This window comes from Globicephala melas, chromosome 4, assembly GCF_963455315.2.
Source record: "Globicephala melas chromosome 4, mGloMel1.2, whole genome shotgun sequence".
NCBI lineage: Eukaryota > Metazoa > Chordata > Mammalia > Artiodactyla > Delphinidae > Globicephala > Globicephala melas.
In genome coordinates, this window is record NC_083317.1 from 22,834,592 (window position 1) to 22,852,590 (window position 17,999).

The 17,999-nt window shown below is 33.0% G+C and overlaps 1 protein-coding gene across 2 annotated transcripts in view; it reads right to left on the reverse strand.

Annotated features, from left to right (window-relative positions):
* Nucleotides 1–17,999, reverse strand: part of NCAM2 (neural cell adhesion molecule 2) — a 493,693-nt gene that overhangs the window by 173,483 nt on the left and 302,211 nt on the right. For both annotated transcript variants that reach the window (XM_030877736.2, XM_030877737.2), the window contains exon 6: nucleotides 952–1,069. In XM_030877736.2, the coding sequence (XP_030733596.1) occupies nucleotides 952–1,069 (118 nt within the window). The remainder of the gene's footprint in view (nucleotides 1–951; nucleotides 1,070–17,999) is intronic.

Consider the following 17,999-nt stretch of genomic DNA (forward strand, 5'->3'; position numbering starts at 1 on the left):
TATCTTGTTTATTGCTACCTGCTATGTTAAAGCGATAAAGATTGGAAACTTGAAGATAGTATCAGTAGATGTTCAGAAAGTAATAAAACATAGTTTTGAATTTCAATTATTCTCCTTAAAATATTTTTTTTAAACCTAATCCTTATTATGGACACTTTTGCCAATTTGAATATAAATTTCTAATTGTTTTCTTGTGACTATTCTTATAGTATATGATTGTTGAAGTATAGAAGTGATTCTATAAATATTTACAGATTTACTTGAGTAGTAACCTCAATTAATAACTAATACATATTTAAAAACTGTCCATTTTTAAACTTTAATTGTCTCCCTTTTAACAGTGTGAGACACAACCTAAAAGAGTGGAATATTTTGTTATCTGTTTGATGTTAATAGAAATCAAATAGCATTTAAAATTCAAAAAAAAAATATAAAAGTCAACTGTAAAACAATAGATTTAGAATAGAGAATTTATTCATTTGAACATTTTGTTACATAACATTAAATTTATTGAAATTTAACTCTACACAACTAGCTTTTTCTGTAATAATACAGTACACAAATAAAATATACAATTATATTTAATAAAATATAATTATGTACACATACAACAGTGGTGCCATTCATACTAGAATTCCCACTTGTGGGTACTCTCTAGTACGAACAATAAAATGGATGAATTTGTCACAGGGCTCCTGGGCCCATTTTGGCCAGAAACATGCCTTTTAGATAAAATGACCAGGGCTATGAGCACAGCCTTTGACTTGTGTTAAATCATTCTGTTGCTCTCTTTAACAAGTTAATTTAACCAACTTAACTGAAAACAAAAATCATTTTCAACTGAAATTCAGAAACAATGTTTCCATTCTGGACAGAATGATAAGACTGTAAATATTTTTCTGGAAGCCTGACTATGGACACAAGCCAAAGGGATGTGGGTGCATAACCTACCTGTACCAGGAAATGGTGGGCTCAGGAGAGCCAGAGGCTCTGCAAGAAAATGTCATCTCCTCTCCTCTCTCTGCTGTGGCATTAAAGGATTTCTGAGGCATTGTGATTGCTGGTGGCACTGAAAAACAGATGAATGTAGATTAAATAGAGATGAAAAACATTTTACCAACACCACTGGGACATTTTTACTGTTGTTTTTTTTTTCTTTTAAAGCTAAGCTTTACAACTTCTGCACTTATATCAAGAGGACTGACTTGGTTGCATAGTAAAATGACTAAAATCACTGATCTGCCTTCTAATGTACAATAATTAAATAATTCACTGTAATTCTGTTTTACTATTTTTAATCTATTAAACTAGACTAAAAATAAACTAGACATTTTAGCAAATATATATATATATATATTTACATACACACACACTTTTATGAACTATTTCTTACATAAAGATAGACAATACCACCCTGACTTACATAAATACTGAGATCTACTTGGAGCATAAATGGATTTCCTATTTAGGTTCTCATCGGTGTATGCACTTCTATAAGCAAGCATTCAAGACAGGGCTTTCAAATTAAGTGTCAAACCATAATGTTCTTTCTGATGAACTACACTTAATTTCTTCAAACAACTATAGAACATTTTATGAAGAGAAATTGCTTAATCCATAGAGAGTATGAAATAGATTTTCATGAACAATTCAATTTTAAAATTAAGCTTCCCCAATTTCTAACTAATTACATTGCAAAAACTGTATATGTTGCACATTTTGAACACATTGAAACTGTTACTGAAATGCACTGTTTGCAATAAACAAATCAATGACATCCATAACAGAAGCTAAAATTTCAAAGTAAAGCATAAATTTTTATTTAATGTACACTTTTATGATTTTTTAATTGAATATGATGAAATGATATTCCTATAATTATTTAATATATTTGATTTTACATATCCTAAACAACATGACCAGACAGGCATTTAGAAATGTGATTTTAATTAAATATCTCTACAATAGCATTCAGGTCAACACTGATGTTGATTATCACAATTGATGGTGGGGATAGGAACTGACATGTATCTTAGTAATTAAGCACAATTAATCAAGTTTCTGCCTTTATGAATTTAGATACAAGGTGCATGACATGTCATGCTGTCTGTAAAGTAACATAATAATTACTAGTATTACAGTAGGATGGACTTTTCTTTTTCAGATGTTAACTCTGTATTTTAAGTCATTGAAATTTGACTATAGTATTCTATAGTATTCATGTAGATAGAAACATTTTCAAACGGAGACCCATATGCTCCAGTTCTTGTCCTGTTATTGTTACTAACCTAAACAAGTTATTTATTCTTTATCATAATTTTCTTATCTATAAAGTGAACTGTATATGCTGGATAATCTCTAAGAATTAACAAATCTTAATCTCTGTGTTTTATGATATGTTAACTCTGCTAATGACATATGTGTTCTTACTTGTAGTGTAGATTAGTAGAAAAATATTAATATTACATGTTTAGATACTTTGAGGTACTTTGAAGAGTAATTCTAGAACTATTCTGAAGAAAAATAGCATCAAAATCTGAGAGGTTTTCACTAGTTCAGATGTCAAGATGTTCAGGCAGTTTGCTAGCTACGGTTTTGACTGCACAGCATTTTTACATATATTACCTTATTGCTTCTGAACTCACTGTTGAGTTGGATTAAATAATTTCAAAAGAGGTAACAATTATATTTCATCTGATTATTTTTTTCTCACAAGACCAGCATCTACTCTATTTTATCTTTTTAAAAATACTTTTGGCATTTGACTATATCTGAAATGTCCAGTTTTAATAACTTTACCAAGATTTATGTTCTGTACCCGTTAAGTAGTCAATCCTTTGTAAATTTCTGTTTTTATATTTTAGCTTCAAGAAGCATGGGGATGCGTAGAAAAGTAGCTCCATAATTTACTTACATGGAAGCTTTGTCTAATGTAACTATCTTGAAACTGTGGAGTGTATTGAATGCTTACAACTTCCAGGCAAAGACATGGAAGATAAACTGTTGTTAATACTGGTCAGTTTCAGCTGTTAGTACACTGGCAGCTACCTATCCCCCTCCCCATCTGAGGCAGGAAGCTGTGCACGTGTTCCTAGAGTAGGTTGCACAAAGAAAGCCAGGATAGGCAAAAAGGACTTTGTCATTCAGATATCAAGGATCTGTGCACTGATCACTGACTGATGCTTTTGATCACAAAGGTGCAGATGAAGAGGTAGTGGCCATTGTTGTTATACCTCCCACAATGGTGAGATCCAGGGGATTTAATGAACTCTCATTCTTTTAGTGCCCCCTTCATTTTTCTCTTTTTACCATTTTGGGAGGCAGACATTAAAGATTAGGACATTCAAAAACAACTGCATATAACGGACATATTAGAAAGTGACCATGCATGTCCAGGGAAAGGTGTAGGCTTATAAAATACCTGAGGATACCTTAAATTTACATCTCAGGCTGATCTTTGGCATAGAGACAGCCTTCAATAATAATAATAATAATAATAATAATAATAATAATAAATAACAGTAAACCCTGGGATTGAGAAAGAATCTGATTTCCATAGGAAGCACTTATTATGTTCAAATATCCAGTTTTCAGAAAAAATATCACAAGGCATACAAAGAAATAGGAAAGTATGGCCCATTCAAAAGAAAAATTAAATCAATAGAAACTGTCCCTGAAAAAGACCCGAGGGAAGATATGCTTGATAAAGACTTTCAAACAACTGTCTAAAAGATGCTCAAAGAACTCAAGAAAGAAGTGGAAAAACTCAAGGAAACAATATATGAAGAAAATGGAAATACCTATAAAGATATAGAAAACCTAAAAAAAAGCCAAAAAGAAATTCTGAATCTTAAAATTATAATCACTGAAATGAAAAATTCATTAGAGGGATTCACAAGCAAATCTGAGTAAGCAGAAGAAAGAATCAGTGAATACGAAATAAGGCAATGAAAATTCTTGAATCTGAGAAACAGAAAAACAAAAGATTGAAGAAAAGTGAATACAGCCTAAAAGACCAGTGGGACATAATCACGTAGACCAACAGTCACACAGTGGGAGTCCCAGAAGGGAAGTGAGAGAGAAAGGGACAGAGTGAATATTTGAAGAAATAATGGCTGAAAAGTTTAGCTATGAATATAAACATCCAAGAAGCTCAACAAACTACAACTAAGATGAATTCAAAGAGGACCAGGCCAAGACATATTATAATGAAATTTTCAAAAGGCAAAGGCAAAGAGAAAATCTTGGAAAGCAGCAAGAGAAGAGCGACTCATCACATACAAGGGATCCTCAGTAATTATCAGCAGATTTTGCATCAAAAACTTTGGAGGACAGATGACATTGGGTGGATATATTGAAAGTGCTAAAAGGAAAAACAAAAAAACTGTCAACCAAGAAACCTATATCCTGGAAAACTGTCTTTCAACAGTGAGAGAGAAATTAAGACATTTCAGATAAGTAAAAGCTGGAGGAGTTTGTTACCACTAGACCTGCCCTGCAAGAAATGCTCAAGGGAGTCCTACAAGATGAAATAAAAGGACACTAGAGAGTAATTCAAAGCCATATAAAGAAATAAAGAGCTCAATAAAGGTAAATACATGGGCAATAAAAAAGCTAGTACTACTGTAACAACAGTTTGTAACTGCATTTTTTTCTGTGTGATTTGAGACTAATATATATTTTAAAAAGATATTAGTATGATTTTAACTATGTCTTATAATTCCAGATTTTGGTTTCTACATAATTTAAGAGACTAATGCAATTTAAAGAATTGTCAGTTCATGTTTTGAGACACAAAATGCATAAAGATGTAATTTTGTGATATCAACAACCGAAAGGAATGGAGTTAAGCTTTAAAGGAGCAGAGTTTTTTACATTTATTGAAGTTAAGTTAGTTTAAATTTAAAATAGAGTGTTATAACTTTAGGACATTAAATGCAATACCACCAATAACCACAAAGAAAATAAGTATAGAATATACACAAAAAGAAATGAGAAAAGAATTTTAAAGTTCCACTACAAAAAATTGACTAATCAAAAAGAAGATAGTAATATAGGAAATGGGAGACAAGAAAATCTATAAGACATTTAGAAAAACAGCAAAATGACAGAAGTAAGTCATTCCTTATCAATAATTACTTTAAATGGAAATAGATTAAATTTTTCAATAAACAAACAGAGATTGGCACAATGGCTAAAAACACATGACAAAATTATGTCCTACCTATAAGAGTTTCACTGTCAATAATGAAGACACAAATAGATTGAAAGTGAAAAGATAAAGATATAATAACCAAAAAAGAGAAGAGGTGACTATACGAATAGACAAAATAGACTTTGAATCAAAAAGTTTATAAGAGGAAAAAAACATTGTATATTAACAAATGTTTCAATATAGCAAGAAAATATAACAATTGTAAATATTTATGCTCCTAATAGTAGACCATCAAAATACATGAAGCAAAAACTGACATAACTGAAGGAAGAAATAGTCCTACAATAATAGTTGGAGACTTCAACAGTACAGTCTTGATAATGCATTGAATGACCAGACAGAAGATAAGTAAGAAAATAGAGGACTTATACAACACAATATACCAACTAGTTCTCACGAATATACAGCATGCTCTATCCAAAAAAAGAGAGTAAACACATTTTCTCAAGAGCATGTAGGACATTCCCCAGAAAGCCCATATGTTATGTCAAAAATTAATCTTAACATAAAGAACTAGAATAAAAGAATAAACACAACCCAAGCTAGCAGAAGAAAATTGATAATAAATATTAGAACAAATTTTTTTTTTAAATTGAGAATAGAAAATAATAGACAAAATTAATGAAACTATAAGTTGCTTTATTAAAATGATCAACAGAATTGACAAAACTTTAGCTAGATGGATTAAGATTTGAAAAGATAAAACTCAAATTATTAAAATCAGAAACAAAACAACGTTAACAATTCCAAAGGAATAGAAAAGGATTATAAGAGGACACTATACAAAAATTAACTCAGAAAGAATCAGACCTACAAACTATAAAACTCTTAGGAAAAAATATAAGGCAAGAGCTTCATGACACTGGATTTCACAATGTTTTCTTCAATATGATACCAAAGGTGTAGGCAACAACAAAAAAAGAGAGTAAAAAGGCAACATGCAGAATGGGGGAAATATTTAAAAATTGTATATCTGATAAGGGATTAACATCCAGAATAGATAATGAACTCCTAAAATTCAGCAACAAAAAAAATACATAACCCAATTCAAAAATGAGCAAGAGGACTTAAATAGACATTTATCCAAAGCAGATGCACAAGTGGCAGATAAGCACATGAAAAGATCCTCAACAGCACCCTTAGGGAACTGCAAGTCAAAGCTACAGAGAAATACCACCTCATATCTAATAGGAAGGCTATTATTAAAACAATAAAATACAATAGCAAGCGTTAGTGAGGATGTGGAGAAATTGGAACTTTTTGCATTATTGGTAAAATGGAAAACAGTATGGTTGTTCCTCAAAAAATTAAAAATACAATTGCCATGTGATCCAGCCATTTCATTTATGGGTATATACTCAAAAGGATTTTGAACAAGGCCTCAAAGAGATATTTGCTCATCCATGTTCATGGCAGCATTATTCATAATATTTAAAAAGTGGAAGCAATACAAATGTCCATAGATTAATAAATGGATAAACAAAATCTTGTATATGCATAAAATGGCATAGTATCCAGCCTCGAAAAAGAAAAGAAAATTCTAACTACTTGTTGTAGTGTATCTACAACATGAATGAACCTTGAGGACATTATGCTAAGTGAAATAAATCGGTCACATAGAGACAAATACTCTATAATTCCACTTATTGTGCACTTAGAGTAGTCAAAAACACAGATACAGGAAGTGGAATGGTGGTTCCTAGAGGCTGGAGGGAGAGGTGAATGGGAGTTACTGTTAAATGAGTATACAGTTTCAGTTTTGCAAGATGAAAAGAGTTATGAGGTTGGATGGTAGTGACTGGTGCACAACCTTCAACAACAAGGGAACACTCCTGCACTGCTGGTGGGAATGTGAATTGGTACAGCCACTATGGAGAACAGTATGGAGGTTCCTTAAAAAACTACAAATAGAACTACCATATGACCCAGCAATCCCACTACTGGGCATATACCCTGAGAAAACCATAATTCAAAAAGAGTCATGTACCAAAATGTTCATTGCAGCTCTATTTACACTAGCCCAGAGATGGAAACAACCTAAGTGTCCATCATTGGATGAATGGATAAAGAAGATGTGGCACATATATACAATGGAATATTACTCAGCCATAAAAAGAAGTGAAATTGAGCTATTTGTAATGAGGTGGATAGACCTAGAGTGTGTCATACAGAGTGAAGTAAGTCAGAAAGAGAAAGAAAAATACCGTATGGTAACACATATATATGGAATTTAAGAAAAAACAATGTCATGAAGAACCTAGGGGTAAGACAGGAATAAAGACACAGACCTACTGGAGAACGGACTTGAGGATATGGGGAGGGGGAAGGGTGAGCTGTGACAAAGCAAGAGAAAGGCATGGACATATATACACTACCAAACGTAAGGTAGATAACTAGTGGAAAGCAGCCGCATAGCACAGGGATATCAGCTCTGTGCTTTGTGACCGCCTGGAGGGGTGGGATAGGGAGGGTGGGAGGGAGGATGATGCAAGAGGGAAGAGATATGGGAACATATGTATATGTATAATTGATTCACTTTGTTATAAAGCAGAAACTAATACACCATTGTAAAGCAATTATACCCCAATAAAGATGTTAAAAAAAAAAAACTAAAAAAAAAAGAGCTGCTGTACACCATTCCTGTTAATGTCTTTAATAATTTTTTAGAGTTAAGAAATGAGGAAGAAACCCCGATCTCATACATGTCAATAAGATTAAAAATAATATTACAGAGTTCCAGTTCTGGGTAAATTGGAGAAACTCCTCTACATTTGTCTCTATCACTCAATTTGTCTGTAACACTTAGACAACATGCATGGATAATCTGTTTGAGGATTCTGAAATATAAATGGTAGCAGGCATATTGCTAATTGAAAAATATTAGAATTTGAAATAGTAGGAGACAATCTATCAGAGAACTTTTTTTTTTTTTCTTCAGAATCCCTGGACTGAACTGAAGGCAGTCCAAAACTCAGAAGTGGGAATCAGCATGGCCTGAGAGAGGACCAAGAGAAGCCTTCTAGTTCAGGTTCAACAAGCAGGAAAGAGGTCTCCTGGTAGTGACAGTGGCAGCAGGGAGGGAGCTTGTAAGTGTCTGTCTGAGACAGGACAATCCTCCTCTTTAATCAGAAGAGTTATGGTCCCAAGATGGCAAAGCAAATATATCTACTGCTTTTATCTTTCTCTTTCCTCTGGCTAACTGACCCTGAATGAGGGCACATTGGTCGTAGAGAGAGGATAAATAAACCCCAGTTTTCTGATTATAGGACTGAAAAATGAAGACTCAAAAATAGGTAAGAAGGTGAGAGATAAAAGAGTAGGAAGAGGGCTTCCCTGGTGGCGCAGTGGTTAAGAGTCCGCCTGCCAATGTAGGGGACACAGGTTCATGCCCCGATCTGGGAAGATCCCACATGCCACAGAGCGGCTAGGCCCGTGAGCCATGGCCACTGAGCCTGTGCTTCTGGAGCCTGTACTCTGCAATGGGAGAGGCCACAACAGTGAGAGGCCCACGTACCGCCAAAAAAAAAAAAAAAAAAAAAATAGTAGGAAGAGCTTGGAAAAGGAACCACATCAAGTTATTTATGAAATCTTGAGCTCAGCCCTGAGCTATCAATGTGCGGATATAATCTTAAACAGCACAAAGACGTTGAGAACTGAACTAAGAGACATCCTACCCCACAGGTCCTGGAATGGCCATTGGTTCATATGTGAGACAGATCTGAAAATTAGTGCAAAAGTTTTGAAAATGAAACTGATTTTGAATCCACAAACCACAGAAGGCTGGTCACAGTAAGTGGTCTGAATTTAAATCAATTGATTGCCTGCGAAAATAAAAGTATCAACATTCTCCAAAGAACTGAAATAAAACCCAGAATCTCATAGTATTCAAAATCCAGTATATAATCTAAAAAATGTTGGCCTACGTAGAACTAGGAAAATCTCATATTAGTGTTAAATGCCAATGACATATTGAAACATGTTTTATTATCTAAAAACTACTTTAAAGCAACTATTTTAAACATCTTCCAAAGGGTAAGGGTGAACCACCTCAGAATAAATGGAAAGACAGTTCCCGTAAAGACACACAGTATATTAAGAATAAATGAATAAATATTAGAACCAAATTTATAATAACAAAGATATTCATGGGTGTGATAAATGGATATGACAGAGGGAAGAGTTTCTGAACTTGATGAATTACCAATAACAATTGTCCAATCTTCAAAACAGAAGGAGAAAATATTAAAGAAAGAAAAAAAAAAAAACAGAGCTTCAGGAACCTGTGAGACAACACCAAAATGTCATCAAATCTAAGAAGGAAAGGAGAAATAAACATCATAGAAAATGTATGCATCTACATTTGTATATGTATACCTATGTATATATATCTATAGAACTAACGTCTGAAAACTTCCCAAACTGGCAAGATTTTGAAAACACAGATTCAAAACCAGCTGTAACCTTGAAACCCAAACAGATAAGTCCAAAGACGTTCATGCTGCAGGCATGGCATAATCAAACTGCTAAAAACTAAAGATATACAAACACAAAAGTGTGTTATTTATAGTACAACAATAATTCAAATAACTGTGGATTTCTCATCAGAAACAAATGGAGGCCAAAAGAAGGTGAAACAATATTTTTAAAGTGTCAAAAAAGACAGATCTGTCAAAATAAAGTTCTGTGTTCAGCAAAGATACCTTTCACAAATGAAGGTAAAGACATTATAGTTCTCAGATAAAAGGGTGAGTAATACAATGTCTGCCAGTAAACCTGATCTGAAACAATTGCTAAAGGGACCTCTTCAGACAAAAGAGAAATTCATACAAAGAGAAATTCTATCAGAGGAAACATCAGACTTCAGGGATGAAGAAAGAGCAGGAGAGATGTTAAATATCTAGGTAAATATTATAGACTATTCTCCCCTTGAGTTCTTCAAAATACAGTTAGTGATTGAAATAAAAACGCTTAACATTGCCTACAAGGTTTTCACTAAATTCGGATGTAATAATAGAAGACTACTAAGACATAAAGAAGAGAGGAGTATAAGGATCTGTATGGTGCTACAATTTTTACAATCCAATTATAGTGGTAAAACATTGGCTCTAAGTTAAAGAGGCACATCATATTCACAATAGCAGGCACAATCACAAAAAAACAGAAAAATGTATAGACAGAAACATAATAGACAAAATAAATTAGAATACTAAAAATATTCACAAAACCCAGGAGAAGGCAGAGAAGGGGAAATAGAAGGATAGAAAACAGAAAGAATAAACTGAAAACAAATCAAAACAAAAATTGCAGATCTAAGATAAATGTAAATGGTCTAATCTCATGAATTAAAAAATATATACTATCAGAATGAATAAAGTAATTAACTCAACTGTATGTTCTCTATAAGGAAGCTATTTAAAATATAATAATATAGGTAGATTAAAAGTAAAAGAATGGACAAATATATATCGTTCAAACACCAATCCAAAGAAAGTTTAGGAGCTATGTTAATATCAAACAAAGTAGATTTCAGAGCAAATAAAATTACATGATATAAAGGGGAATACTTCATAATGATAAAAGAGCCAATTTTCCAAAGGAAGTAAAATGACAATCTTTACATGTGCATTCATCTCACAAAAAAGTATATGAAGCAAAAACTGACAGAACAGAAACAAGAATTAGATGAATTCACAATCACTCTTTGTGACTTCCAATCTAAGAAACTAGAAGAAGAGTACAATAAATCCATACCAAACAGAAGGAAAAAAGAATACTACAAATAAGAACAGATATCAGTAAAACAAAAAACAGAAAACAAACAAGGGAGAATTCAAAGAAACCAATGAAGATTCTTTCAAAGATCAGTACAATTAATAAACTCACCAGGATAAAAAGAGAGATAACACAAGACTCACCAGGATAAAAGGAGAGATAACACAGATTGCTAATATCAGGAATTGAAGGTATTTCACTACAGATACAACATACAGTAAAAGAATTTTAAAAAATGAACAATACAGACAAGCCTATGTACACAAATTCAACAATGCTGAAGAAATGGGACGTTTCCTTGAAAATCACAAACTAGTGAAACTAACTCAAGATGAAATAGGTAACTCAAATAGTTCTTTAACTACTAAAAGAATGTAATATGTGGCTAAAATCCTTCTGAAAAAAAATCTATAGAAGCAGATTGTTTATCCTCTGAACTTTATCAAAAAGTTAAAGAAATAATACAATTTCTACACAATCTCTTTTAAAAAACATGAGGAGGGAATATTTCTTGACTCATTTTATGAGGCCAGCATTATAAGGATAACTTAACCAAAGATAGTACAGGAAAAGAAAACTACACAAACCAATATCACTCATTTAGGTAAGCACAAATGTATTCAATGAAATTTTAGAAAACAAAATTCTGTAATACACATACAAAAAAATACATCACCATCAAGTGGGGTTTATTCTGTGAATTGTAAAACTGGCATGATACTGAAAAATCAATTAATATAATTCAACTTATTAACAGTTTAAAGAAGAAAAATTATTCAATAATGTTAATTGATGCTGAAAAAGCATTTGACAAAATTCAACATCCATTCAAGATAAAAACCCTTCACAAGCCATGAATGGAAAAGACTTCTTTATCCTGATAAAAGATATCTTGCCAAAAATTTCCAGCTAACAGGCAACATTCAGGTAAAAGAATGAATACTTTTTTTCTAAAATTGGGAACAAGTAAGGAAGTCCTCACTCAACTCTCCTATTTAACATCATACTGGAAGGCAAATGCAGTCCTAAGTAAGAGATAAAAATAAAAAGCATACAATTGGAAAAGAATAAATAACTTTAATACAAGTTGCAGATGCACTATTGATTTCATTGAAAATCCAAGAATCTACAAAAATATTCCTAGAACTAAAAAATGTATGCAGTACAGTCACAGAATATAAGAAAAATACACAAAAAATCATATTTCAATATACATACTTGCAAGAAACAACTGAAACCAATTCTTTTTTTAAAAAACATATCAATAGTTCCAAAAATATAATGCTTAGATACTAATCAAACAAAACTCATGTATGGGATCTGAATGCTGAAAACTACAAAAAGTCAAATGAAGAAGCAAAAGAACAAAATACATTAATAAATGGAGAGACATACCTTGTTCATGCACTTGTAGAATCAACAAAAAAAGTATAAAATTTTCCAAAACTGATATCGACTCTATAGAATTCTAATGAAAATCTCAGCAGTATATTGTTTCGTAGACAGACATGTTCTAAAGTTTAAATGGAAGGCAAAGAAACTAGATTTTGCAAAACGTTTTTGTAGAAGAAGAGCAAAGTCATACAAATCATACTACTTGATTTTAAGGTATATGTAAACTTATGATAATTAGGTCAGTATGATAATGGTACATGGATAGAAACATAGATTAGTGGAATGGAAGAGTCCAGAAATAGATGCCTATAATCCAACTATGTTTTAAAAGTTTTATTTTACGAAGTGCAAAGGAATTCAATGGAGAAAGGATAGTCTTCTAACAATGGCTTTTCCACAATTGGATATCTATATGCAAATAGGTGAATTGAAGCACAGAACTCACTTCTTACATAAAAATGAGCCCCAATCATATATTAACACATATATGTGGAATCTAGGAAAATAGTACAGATGAACCAATTTGCAGGGCAGGAATAGAGACACAGACACAGAGAACGGACATGTGGACACAGGGAGGGGGGAACGGGGGGATGAAGTGGGAGATTGGGATTGACATATATACACTGCCAAGTGTACAACAGATAGCTAGTGGGAGCCTGCTACATAGCACAGGGAGCTCAGTTCAGTGCTCTGTGGTGACCTAGATTGGTGGGATGGGGGGGGAGAGGTGCCAGAGGGAGGGGATATATGTATACATATAGCTGATTCAGTTCGTTGTACAGCAGAAACTAACACAACATTGTAAAGCAACTATACACCAATTAAAAAATAATAATAATGCGTGAGACAAGAGTCCTGCTAAGTTTTCTACAAAGTGGCCCATTATATGCATGTGAGGAAGATAAGAAACTACCACTCTGGAAGACAAAAAAGGCCAAAAAGCTAATCTTAATTATTGAACTGCCCCGTATTGGGCTGAAGTTTTTTAGAGTGGATCGTGGAGGCAACATTTAGGGGGATTCTCAGTCTCACTGGCTGACTGTGCTTTATTAAAATCATTGAAGCATAAAAAAATGAACCCCAAATGGATCAAAGACCTAAATTTAAAACATAAAAGTATAAAAAGTTTAAAAGAAACTTGAGAAAAAAGTCTTTGTAACTTGGGGTTAGGTGTAGACGTCTTAGACATGGTACCAAAAGAATGGTCCATAAAAGAAGAAGATTAATAATTGGACTTCAAAATTAAATTTTTTCTTGCTTTCTGAATGACACTAAGAGAATGAAAAGATAAGCCACAGTGTCGGGAAAAAGAACCTACAAATCACAAATCTGAGCAAGGAATTGTATTCAAATATATAAAATAATCTAAATTCAACAGTAAGAAAATGTGCAAAAGACAAACAGAAACATCACTAAAGAGGCTGTTTGGAAGGCAAAAATGCATTTATAGAATTTATAAAGGACTCTTGAACTATAATAGTGAAAAAATCCAGTTAGAACATGGGAAGGATATGAAGAGACATTTCACTCAAGAGGATATACAAGTGAGAAATAAGCATATGAAAAGATGCAGGAAACATGCAAAGAAGCAGGAAACATGAGACATGATGACGGAGGAAAAAATAGTCAACCAAAACTGACCCAGAAATGACACAGATGATAGAATTAGACAAAAACGTCAAATTATTATAACTGCATTCCATATGTTCAAGAATCTACAGAAAAATTGATCATGTAAGAGACTTAGAAGATAATTAAAAAATAAATTTGTACATATTAAAACTAGTGTCTGAAATCAAACGTACATGAGATAGGACTAACAGTAGATTAAACACTGCAGAAGAAAAGATTAACGAACCTGAACATATAGCAATAGAAACTATCCCAAAAGTAATACAGAAAGAAAAAAACAAATAAACAAACTAAAAAAAAAAAAACCCCAAACAAAAAACAGAACATCTGGGAACTGTGGAATAAGTTCAAGTGGGCTCAAATATGTGAAATTGGAGTCTCACAGGAGTGTGGGACAAAAAAACAATATGTGAAGAACTAATGACCAAAACATTTCCAAATTTGGTAAAAAGTATAACTCAAGTTTGTCAAGAAAACCCAAGTACCAGAATGAAGAAAATTACACCACGGTATATTGTATCCAAATTGCTTAAAACAAGTTATAAAGAACATTCAAGAATCTGCAAGGGGCTTCCCTGGTGGCGCAGTGGTTGAGAGTCCGCCTGCCGATGCAGCGGACACGGGTTCGTGCCCCGGTCCGGGAAAATCCCCATGCCGCAGAGAGGCTGGGTCCGTGAGCCATGGCCGCCGAGCCTGCGCGTCCAGAGCCTGTGCTCCGCAATGGGAGAGGCCACAACAGTGAGAGGCCCGCGTACCGCCAAAAACAAAAACAAAAGAATCTGCAAGGACCAAGTGGGTGGTACACTTTATGTACAGAGCACAAAATAAGAATGAGAACAAACTTTTGATCTGAAATCACACAGGTCAATAATAATGGCTCAGAATTTTTAATTTACTGAAATTTAAAATATTGTTAATTTAGAATTCTATAGCCAGCAAACATTCATTTCAAATATGAAGGTGAAATAAACATTTTCTTAGACATTCAGTAGGTGAAGTTAATCATCTCTAGCAGACCTTCACTGTAAGAAATGCTAAAAGAAGTCATTCAGGCCTTTGGGAACAGACACCAGTTGGAAATCTTGATACGCATAAAGAAATAAAGCGCTGTGGAAATGGTAACTATGTAGATAGATGTAAAAGCCTTGTTTTATTTATTAATTAAGCCATGTTAAGAGCTAATTGATTTAAAGCAGAAAACAACAACAGCAACAACAAGAAACATATAGTATGAAGATATGGTAGGCAGAATAATGCCCCTTCCTCTGCAAAGATGTCAGTGCCCTAAGCTTAGCCATCTATGAATACATTAAGTTACAGGGCAAAGGGACTTTGCAGATATAATTAAGATCCTAGACGTTGAAATGGAAGAGTATCCTATATTATTCAATCAATGAGCCCTAAAACAAAGAGAACTCCAGCTGGAAGAGGAAGTCAGGAGATGCAGCAGAAGGGAAGTCAGAAATATTCCAAGTCTGAGAAGGCTTTTAAGGCACTGTTTTTGGCACTGGAGGAAGAACCCAGGGGAAATCCTCTGAAAGCTAAGCACAGCCCCTCCAGGTGACAGAGAGCAAGGAAAGAGAACCTCCATCCCACAGTGGAAAGAGGGTGAATTTTGCTGACAACCTAAATGATATTTAGAAGAGCTTCTTCCCAAGAGCCTTCAGCAAGGAACACAATCCTTCCACCACCTTAATTTTATAAAAATTGCAAAACTAATTATAGTATTATTATATTTTTTAATACCCTGAGCAGATCCCAGCTGAGTCTACTTGGATTTCTGACTTACAGAAACTGGAAAATAATAAAGTTGCATTGCTTCAAGCAACTGAATCTGTAGTAATTTGTTACCACAGAAATAGAAAACTAATACATGATTTGATATAAAAAAAATCTGATGACAACAGCACAAGGGCTAGAAGAGGGTATTATTATTCAATATGTGAAATAGTATCATATCACTTGAAAAATGACTGTGAAAATCAACTGCTAAAATAACAGAACAATAAACTATAACTAATGAGCCAAAATAGAAAATTAATGATGGATTAAAAATACTCTGAAATCTAAATAAGGCAGAAATAGAAGAAAAAGGGAACAAAAAACAGATAAAAAAAATAGAAGAAGAATAGCAAGACTTAAATCCAACTAAATCAATAAGATATTTAATATAAATTGTGTAAACATTCCAATACAAAGGCAGGGACTGTTAGAATTAATACAAAAAAAGAAATAGACCCAACTATACACTGTCCTTGAGAAACAATTAGGTTAAGCTTAAGATTAAAAGGAAGGAAAAATATATGCCATGGAAATGCTAATTAAAAGACAGGTGCTTAGTTTTACTGATATCAAAGTAGGTTTCAGAGCAAAGAATATTACCAAGGATAAACAGGATCACTTCTTATCAAAAAAGAAGTCAAGAGGATATAATTCTAAACTTCTATGCATATAATAACAGAGCTTCCAAACTCATGAAGCAGAAACTGCTATAATTACAAGGAAAAATAGACAAATCTATATACTTTCATTAGAGAGTAAACAGCCCCCTCTTAATAACTTATTGAGCAAGTAGACAAGAAGTTAAAAAAGGATAGAAAAGACTAGATCAACATTATCAATTGACCCTAACTACCGATGGTTACCAAAACTCCAACCAAGCCAGCAGATTATACTTTCTGTTCTACTGTACAACAAATACATTTGAAAAGATCTAAATCCAAAAAGTGTCTTTTCGATAACAATAGAACCAAATTAGAAATTATGACAGAATAGTATTTGAAAAATTCCCATGTATAATATTTGGAAACTAAATAACACAATTCTAAATAACCTATAGGACAAATAATAAAAGGGAAATTACAAATGTTTTGAACTGAATGGCAAAGTGTACACAACATGTTGAAAGTTGTGGAAGGAAATTAAAGCAGTATATACAGTGGATTCTTGAGCAACAAATGTATTCATTAGGAGAGAAGAAAGGATTCAAATCAGTGCCTTGAGGTTTAAATTTAAAAAAACATAAAAAGGAGATCAAGTTAAATCACAGATAAGATAAAACAATAAAGATCAGACTGGAAATTGATAAAATATAAACAAGTAAAATTAAAAAAAAACTAAATCTGTTTCTTTGAGAGACCAATATAGCTAATAAAACTCTGGCCATACTGATCAGAAAATAGGGAATAAAGGACAGTGAGAGTGTGGCCGACCAAAAGAGCAAGGAAACCATTCAAGACGTTTGTTTTTCAAAATGGGCTGCACTAAAGGGTAACTAAAGTTACTAAAGTTACTCTTGACTTTATTATTTATTTGTATCATATCCTATGATTTTTGTAAAAGTATAAGTATCCAGAGCATGTCTCTCCAAAGTAATTTAGACATTAATTGTGCTGAAGGTCAATCATTTCCACAATGTCAGGTGGTAGGTTGGTAGTAACTTTTAGTTACTGTTTGATTCCATGGAATTTAAAAAATTTTCATTATTACAGTATCTCCTGGCCCTCTACAGATTTCTTGAAGTTTTGTTGTTGTCGTTGTTATTGTTGTTCAGAAAGTGTTGTTATTATTTTACAAATGATAGGATTCACTTCTGTATTTACTGACCAAATGTTAGAGAAAAAATAAAAAGGAACAATTCCTACATGACCAAGAGGTGCCATTCAGAAGATAGGTGAGTTCAGAGTAGGGTTCTGATTCAAACAATGAGAAAATTCTGCCTTCTCTTTTAATTGGGGATTAAAAATAATATGTTGTAAAATAAATACATACTTCTCTATAGGCTTTCAAATATGACATTGTTCCACTTTAAGTGTACTCAGGAAATTCTGGGCAGAAGAGAAATAAAGATAGAAGAAAGGGTAAGAAGCTATATTAACTATTCACACCAATTAATTGTTGGTGCTGAGGAGAAGACAAAGACGTGCCTAGATATTTGTAGGTTATCTATCAATCTACCTAATTTTCTATTATCTAAAAATTC